The sequence below is a fragment of the Dendronephthya gigantea genome, unplaced genomic scaffold, assembly GCF_004324835.1.
Source record: "Dendronephthya gigantea isolate DGI-Jeju-01 unplaced genomic scaffold, DenGig_1.0 000113F, whole genome shotgun sequence".
Lineage (NCBI taxonomy): Eukaryota > Metazoa > Cnidaria > Anthozoa > Malacalcyonacea > Nephtheidae > Dendronephthya > Dendronephthya gigantea.
Window position 1 is genome coordinate 595,595 of NW_021163123.1, and position 8,152 is coordinate 603,746.

Below are 8,152 nucleotides of genomic sequence, written 5' to 3' on the forward strand. Positions count from 1 at the left end.
AATGTGAAAATAAATCTATCTTAATTTATATATTTTTTAAAACCTGGTTTTCAATAACCTAATGAGCAGATTTGATGTGATGATGCGTTGTGTAATGCTTTGCGTTGAGTAACTTTTGTTGTATGGACATCGAGATCAGAATACAGGGCCGTAGCCGTAGGGACCTGGAGCCGGTTGTACATAATAGCATTATTTGTAAATACTAGCCAGTTACTGTCCCTTGATAAAATTCCCTCACGTCAAACGGTCTTGCGAATTACCTTCTAGAGCAAATGGCAACGAATAGATAAAAACCCGCATTTAGAAATTTATCACAAAATGCGGTAAAATTCACCGGATTTTGCGATATCTCTCGCTCTAAACTGCGGCGCTTATTTGTTCCGAAGCAGCGCATATTAATAAGCCAAGGCCGTTGTCAAACGGGAACTCAGTATATAAGTTATTTTTCTTACCAAAATTTATATTCCAACATTACTATTTCACAGTTCCACAATATATAATTGATACTAACAATAACCCTAATTCGGCGGCCATATATTGCGTGGCGGACAACATTGCCATTATAGAAGATGCGATGGCTTAGACGATCATCTAAGGTTGCTAATACCAGATTTCTCAATTGAGAAACCTGTAGTGGAATTTCACCACCACCATTCCCTCAGCAATCAAAGCCAACAATTCATGTCACCTAATGACCCAGAAGCCAGAAACTTTGGCGTTGGGGAGTGACTTATTTTAGTTTTGACATCATCATCGTCGTCATCCTGAAAAAATAAAATTGCAATGTGAGTAAATATGAAATAATAACTATATATAATAGACTTTTAATCATGCTTACAAATGATAATGCAACTTACAGATAAAAAATTAAGAAAGAACTCTCCTGGAGTTAATTTGGTGGTCTTTCTCTCACCAAGAGCATGCGGTAGGGAGGCGAAAATACATTGGTCTTCCAAATCTACAAAAAATTAAATGGAAGTATTATTTCAGTAATTCATAATATTCTTGATATAAAATAACAATCTTGATATAGTAAGTCTTAGAGAGTAAAAATTTAACTATACATTAATAGTTTTGTAATTATACCCCTTTCATCTGACGCGTTGCATTCGTCCAATTTCTCTATGATGTTTTTAACCTCGCGCGACTGGATTTTCTTTGGTGCAGATAGCAGCTTCGGTTTGTTCTCCTCCCACAACCCCCTTATTTCCTTCCCTATCTCATTCTTTCCTTCATTTCTTTCCAATTCTGCTTTGATCTATAATATTTTACATACAATCATAGTAGAATCTGTACATGTAGAATCTTCCAGACTCTTGTGTTATGCAAGACAATTTCTTGCCTTCTTTTTGCATACGTGTTGTCCATAAGACGTTTTACCAGGCTGTAATCTTTGCTGCCTTTTTGGTACATTTCCTGCAGCTTCTTTCTCTGCTGTTCTAGTGTGTTGTCAGTTTCCCCATCAGGAATGGCTGGCACTATTGCAGCGCACTCTTTTTTTTTCTTTCTTCCTTTTGGCACATCTATACCTTCATCGTGCAATCTTTTTGTTTCTTGCTTTGCCAACATTTTCTTCACATTGGCAAAACGTTCTTGGATTTTTTTGACCCACATATGCTGAAAGAGACAATTAATTGCATAATTACATTACGTTTCTCTTCAGTAGCAAATGGCATTCTCTAATTTTTACCATCTTCAGAGTACTTAGTACACTTTCTGAAACCCTCCTTTGGAAGTAAAAAATTGTCAAATCCCTTTACCTGGCTCCTCCCTCCCTTAAAGTCTTCAACCTTCCTTATTGCATGTGGCATAATAAATTAATTTTTCAATTGTCCTAATGAAAATTATTAGCACAGCAGGCTAACAGTAAATATCAATTGAATGAGTAAAGAGTAAACTTACATGTCTTGCTCCAAATGTTCCTTTTAGGAATGGGTACGTTTGAATTAGTAACAAAGCAATATGTGCACTATCGTCAATTGTTGGGTACGATGTAGGTCATGATGGATGTGCACAGCTGCCGTATAAGAGCATTTAAACGAGCATTCAAATTAAACGAATGAGGTTTTGATTGTCTATGTTTTTGTCGCCACTGCTGAGTCTTGACCATGCAATTATAATACGACCGAACGCCTGTTTACCGTTTTGGTCGGTCCAGATAGAACAAGTACGATCGTACTATAGGGACCAGGAACTGCGTAACCGAGTTTAATTTCTGAACTGCATTGTATTTATAACAATGGAAAGGACAATGTATTTCTAATCGTTTCCGTTTACTTATATATAGGCTGAATATTAATGATATGTATATATTATTTGCTGCAAATATATCAAGAATTGCTTGTAACTTGCTTCAAAGGTCAAAAGTAAAAATTCGAACTCAGTCAATCGATGCGGAATAATGCTTAGAATAATTGTGCCAAGTTTCATTCCGATCAAACAAGTAATGAAAGAGCCTTAGGGTTTTTTTAAAGAGCGTCGCCCCCTAACAACAACAACAACAACAACAACAAGATTAGCAGCGGTTAGGGACCAGTTCCTGGTCCAAAAATATTTCCCTCGGTGCCAAAAACGTCCTTCGGCCTGAGGCCTCGGGTTATTTTTGATACCTCGGAAAATTATTTTTCTACGCAGCCTAATTAACGATATGTTCAAAATAATATGTCCAAATTTTTATTCTATTCTCTCCAAAGTACACTAAAGTATAGAAATTGTGTCTAAATTATAGGTAGGTATATACATGAAAACTGTAAGTGGTTTATGAGTGGATTTGGCTCTTGAGTGAATTTTTAATCAGTCGGTGGACATATATCAGTTTAAAAGTTATAAAATAAGGAATAGGTGTGACCACACCCTAACCCGTTCACGATCGATGATGAATTTCAGTGGCCTTTTATAGAAGTCAAAAAATCCAACCCAACAATACATGAGAAAATGATGTAGCAAGGAACAATTGTGTATCTATACCATTTTCTCTTGGTCTTTTTCATGTTCATCATTACTGGTCCTTGAGTGCATTTTTTGGTTCTTTAGTGAATTTTGAATTTGGCGGAAATATATCAGTTTAAAAGTTATAAAATAAGGAATAGGTGTGAACACACACTTATCCGTTCACGATCGATCATCAATTTTAGTGGCCTTCAGAAGTCAAAAAATGCAACCCAATAATACATGTGAAAATAAAGTAGCGAGGAACAATTGTGTATCTATACCATTTTCTCTTGGTCCTCTTCATCTTCATCAGTGTCTTCTTCAGTACCATCATCTTTGTTAGCTTCATCATCCAAGAAGTGAAGGGTTTTATCTTTTATATTTAGTTCTGTCATGCAAGTTAGAAAACATCTTATTCTATTCTTAATAAAGTATAGAAATACCAAGTACAAATAGTATCTAAATTTTAGGTAGGTTTACTTGAATATTGTATGTTGTCATTGAGTGGATTTTTTTGGTTCTTGAGTGAATTTGTTGGCTGACATATATCAGTTTAAAAGTTATAAGATAAGGAATAGGTGTGCCCACACCCCAACCCGTTCATGATGGATCATCATTTTAGTGGCCTTTAAAAGTAAAAAATCCAATTCAACAATACATGCGAAAATGATGTAGCAAGAAAAAATTGTGCATATATACTATTTTTGTCCTAAAGGTGAAGAGTTTAATCTTATATTTAGCTCTGACTTGCAAGTCAGAAAACATTTTATTCAATTTTTACCTTCTCTGGAAAAAGACCTGGTGATGGTATGTCTTCAATTTCCACAGTCTTCTAAAGTTTAAGGTATAGTGTGTTATGTTTTATGCTTTGTTGGCTAACTCATGGAAGTTATTGATTACTACGGTGGCCCAGAAGTGCAAAACACAAAACAAACATAGCAAAACAAAAATTACATTTCTTCGCCTGTTTTATCCAAAACACGAGACACATTTAGAAATCACAAAACACATTTAGAAATCAGAAAACACATTTAGAATCACAAAACACATTTAGAAATCACCAAACACATTTAGAATCACAAAACACATTTAGAATCACAAAACACATTTAGAATCACAAAACACATTTAGAAATCACAAAACACATTTAGAATCACAAAGCACATTTAGAATCACAAAACACATTTAGAATCACAAAACACATTTAGAAATCACAAAACACATTTAGAAATCACAAAACACATTTAGAATCACAAAACACATTTAGAAATCACAAAACACATTTAGAATCACAAAACACATCTTTATTTGTTTATCCTTACTTGGCGTTTGAAATAGGCTATTATTGTTTACCGTGACGTCTTCGCTTCCTGTCATTATCCCTGCTAAATTTGTGGTGGTAGGAAGCACAAAAACGCGACGGAATGCAGGAGGAAGCAATCAGATATTATTTTAGGAGAAATTACGAATATAATACAATACTAGAGTTCTTAGACAAACATCATGACATAAAGATGTCAAAACGAACTCTCTTAAACCGTTTAAGAAGTTATGGTTTGAGCAGGCGAAATCGTAACATCGATGAAGATCTTCTTCGCGAACGTATAAACACGGAACTGGACGGCCCTGGTAGCCTACTTGGTTACCGAGCGATGTGGCGAAGACTTCACTTAAAATATGACATTAATGTACCCCGATCAGCGGTAGAGGAGTTAATGAGAGAGTTGGATCCTGAAGGTGTTAAAACTCGAAGAGCTCACAAGCTTACAAGAAGAACATATTCTAATCCCGGGCCTAATTACTGTTGGCACATCGACGGGTACGACAAACTCAAACCTTATGGGCTGCCTATACACGCGTGTATCGACGGATTTAGTAGACGTTTGATATGGTTGAAAGTGGAAAAAAGTAATAATGATCCTAGAGTGATTGCAAACCTTTTTAAAAACGCTATCATTGAAATACAAGGTTGCCCAACGGTGTTACGTACTGACCGAGGAACAGAAAATTCACTCGTCTCATCAGTCCAGTGTTTTTTTAGAAGAAATGGGACCGATTCTCTTGCTGGTTTGAAAGCACATCGCTTTGGCTCCTCACATAGTAACCAGCGCATCGAGGCTTGGTGGGCATTTTTAAGACGAACATGGAGTACTTGGTGGATAAATTTCTTCAAAGACATGATACATGAGGGTCGCCTGGATACAAGTGATAAATTACATCTTGAATGTATCTGGTTCTGCTTTAAGAATCTTATACAAAACGAATTAAATGGCGTTATGGAAGAGTGGAATAATCATTACATCCGTAAGTCGCGATTTCAAACGGCTTCAGGCATCCCAAATAATCTATTTTTTCTACCTGAAAGTGTCGGTGCTACAGACCTCAAACATACATACAACCGGGAAGATTTGGAGGAAATTGATAATGAACTTCGTATACCGGAGAATAATGACTGCTTGATTTATCATGAATACTTTTCTCATATAAGTCAATTCCTTAGACTTGGTGCACCAAGTTCTGCGAGGGAAGCGCTAATTTTGTATAGTAGACTGTTGGTTGCTGCTCAATAAATAGCAGCAAATAATATTAACGGCATAATATTGAACTCTTTACATCGTTCTTTTTTAAAAAACTGATACCAACTTTAACCTAAGAATATCAAACCAATTATGGAATCATAAATGTTGTTCCAAATCTTGAAATGAATTTAAAAAGACTATGTACGAACTGTAAGGCGTTTTCGAGCGTTTTCATTTATGTGAAACGATACTAATCTAATACAGTCGTTGGAGAGAATTCAATATATTTGAGATATGCATTGGACAGCGTAATCATGCTCCCAAAAGATGATGGACGAAAACCTTTTTAAGTATGCTCGAAACTGATGCCCATTTGCGCATAGCCTTTAACTATGTATATAATTATTGGTATATTTGTATCATTATCACGATGCATAATGCGCCCTAAATATACTCTAAACTAATTGGAACCCAGGCGAGTTCAGCAGACAAAACGTGAACTCTTCAGAAAATTTTTTCCCATCATTTAGACCACTTACTGGGAACTTAAGAATGTTAGCACATGAATTTGTGCTTATCTTTCTTGCCATATGTAAGTGATGAAGGAACACTATGGTAGGACGAGGAGAAAAGCCAACAGCAGGAATATGTCGCGCACCAGTTGCAAATTGAAAAATATCACTAAGAGATATTTTAACTTCTCTATCTTCCAGTTGACCAATCACCTTGCCGCTTTCTGCATCCTCAAGATACTGGTTGAAATTGAAAATTATGCTCTGTTCAATTGCATATTTGTTGCTGCCAGTTGGACTGAAAACAGGGTCAAAGATAGCATCAACATCTTCAGCAGTGAGCTCTGCATGCCCCACTTCAAATAAACCTCTGAAACTATCCGGGTCTACTTTAATAAGGTTTAGCACATTGCAGGTACTAAGCCCATCGATAAATTGATTAAGCTCACTTAGGGAAACAAGCAAAGTATAATGAAGAGCAATACATTTCACAAAATCATCTTTTTCATTTATCGTAACAATTGGCTTTGTATAACCAGCATCAAAACGATAATCACTTTCAAAAGTTGCCTTTTGTTTAGTGGGGGGGGGACAGGGGGGTCAACATCTCCCGCCTCCCGTACCTCCTCTTCTGCCTCCCGTACCTTTTTGCGAATTGTCTCCCGCCTCCCGCCCATTTTCTATTAACTTGGCTATGTTGCTATATTAAGCTGTCCTATGTAATTTTGCTCATGACTGGCATCGAGTTTCAGTTTAACAGCTAATACGCCGAAATTTTGTGGCAATTTTGCAACCTATTGATTTTGTAATATCACGTTTTGTAGTTTTCTCTTGTCAGAAGGACAATTACTAGCACCGCCACCCTTGGCCGCTTTGTTGTATCAGTTATAATATACTGTAACTCCGAATGGAATCTTAGTACATCTTAATCTTAAAGGGAAAACTCGAAAACGTGATGTTACCATTCGTTCATACCTCACTGATTTCATAGGTAGTCTTCAAAGTGACGAGGGGGTCGCACGGACCTTCTTCTACTCCAGATAGATGTAAGACCAGTTTCATCTGATTCATCTTCCGAGTCGAGAGCAGTTTGGAGGTGATGTTCAGTGTCATCTGTCTCATGTCTCTCATCTACTTCTGTATCACATTCACGTCGACAAGTAGAAAGAGTATTACAGAATGCTTCCTCCGTAAGTTGTAACTTCTTATCTAACAACGATGTTACGGACGTGTCATCTACCTCACAGATAATACGATCTTTGTTGGAAGATACTCTTTCTCCATATGTTTCAAAGGTAAACGAACTTTCGTCCATGACGACGTATTCCGTACCGGTGATGTTGTTACCTTCCATACTGTCCGAGATAAGCAGAGAGAAACAGTTGGATCTGCTTTTAATGGCATAGATTGCAGTGTGTGCTACTGGACTCGTGTGAACATTATCGCTTTCATTTCCGTTTTCAGCCTGGGATGCTGTCCCCAAGTGGCAACTGATGCCTCTATCCAATGCTGTATCTTCCTCTTGCGCTAGATAGGCTGTTTGAAACAGCTCTTCCATTTGCATTTGAACTTGGTCATCAACATCTTCGTCTGAATTTACTGAAGTGTACATGTAGAAAGGCAGAGTACCCGCTTTATCTTTAGTAAAGGAGTTTCGCACAGACTGTTGCCTAACTCCTCGTCCAAATTCATTTCTCCAATCGTTAAGGAGTTTGACGTCCTCCTTACTGATGCTGGTAGTTGGTTCTTGGGGAACTTGGAGCAAATCTTCATATTTCACAGAAAAGTCCGTGGGCAACTCATAGTGCTCTTTCTCCCTGGTAAAGCATATGTACCCAGGCCATGCAATCCTCTTTAACGTCTCATCCGCAGCCTCCACGAAGTTAATTGCACAATCTAACACAGTGGGGGTGTCCGTTACCTGTCTCATTTCGCTATTAAAGTACTCGTTGACCAGGGTGAGAAAGGTTCTTACATCTGCTACATCGAGAAGATGGGGAAATTCTTCACTAAATTTGGTCTGGAGACGATGAAGAAAGTTTTTGATCATAGTTATTGACTTCACGGTTTTCTCAGCTGGCGTTCCTTGCGGTCCTTGCATCACTCCGGAAACTTTGAACTTAGCCTTAACGTTCTGAAGCATTTGTTTTAGCTCATCTTCTGCTTTTTCAATGCGTTGTTCTGCTTTCA

At 37.3% G+C, this 8,152-nt stretch overlaps 1 protein-coding gene across 1 annotated transcript; it reads right to left on the reverse strand.

Moving 5' to 3' along the window:
• Positions 1–5,865: 5,865 nt before the first annotated feature.
• LOC114535233 (G2/M phase-specific E3 ubiquitin-protein ligase-like) lies at positions 5,866–6,639 on the reverse strand. The gene is made up of 2 exons (XM_028556612.1): positions 6,586–6,639; positions 5,866–6,544 (listed from the first exon to the last, which is right to left on the reverse strand). The coding sequence occupies exons 1-2, from the start codon at positions 6,637–6,639 to the stop codon at positions 5,906–5,908; spliced, it is 693 nt and encodes a 230-aa protein (XP_028412413.1). The 3' UTR covers positions 5,866–5,905.
• Positions 6,640–8,152: the final 1,513 nt, after the last annotated feature.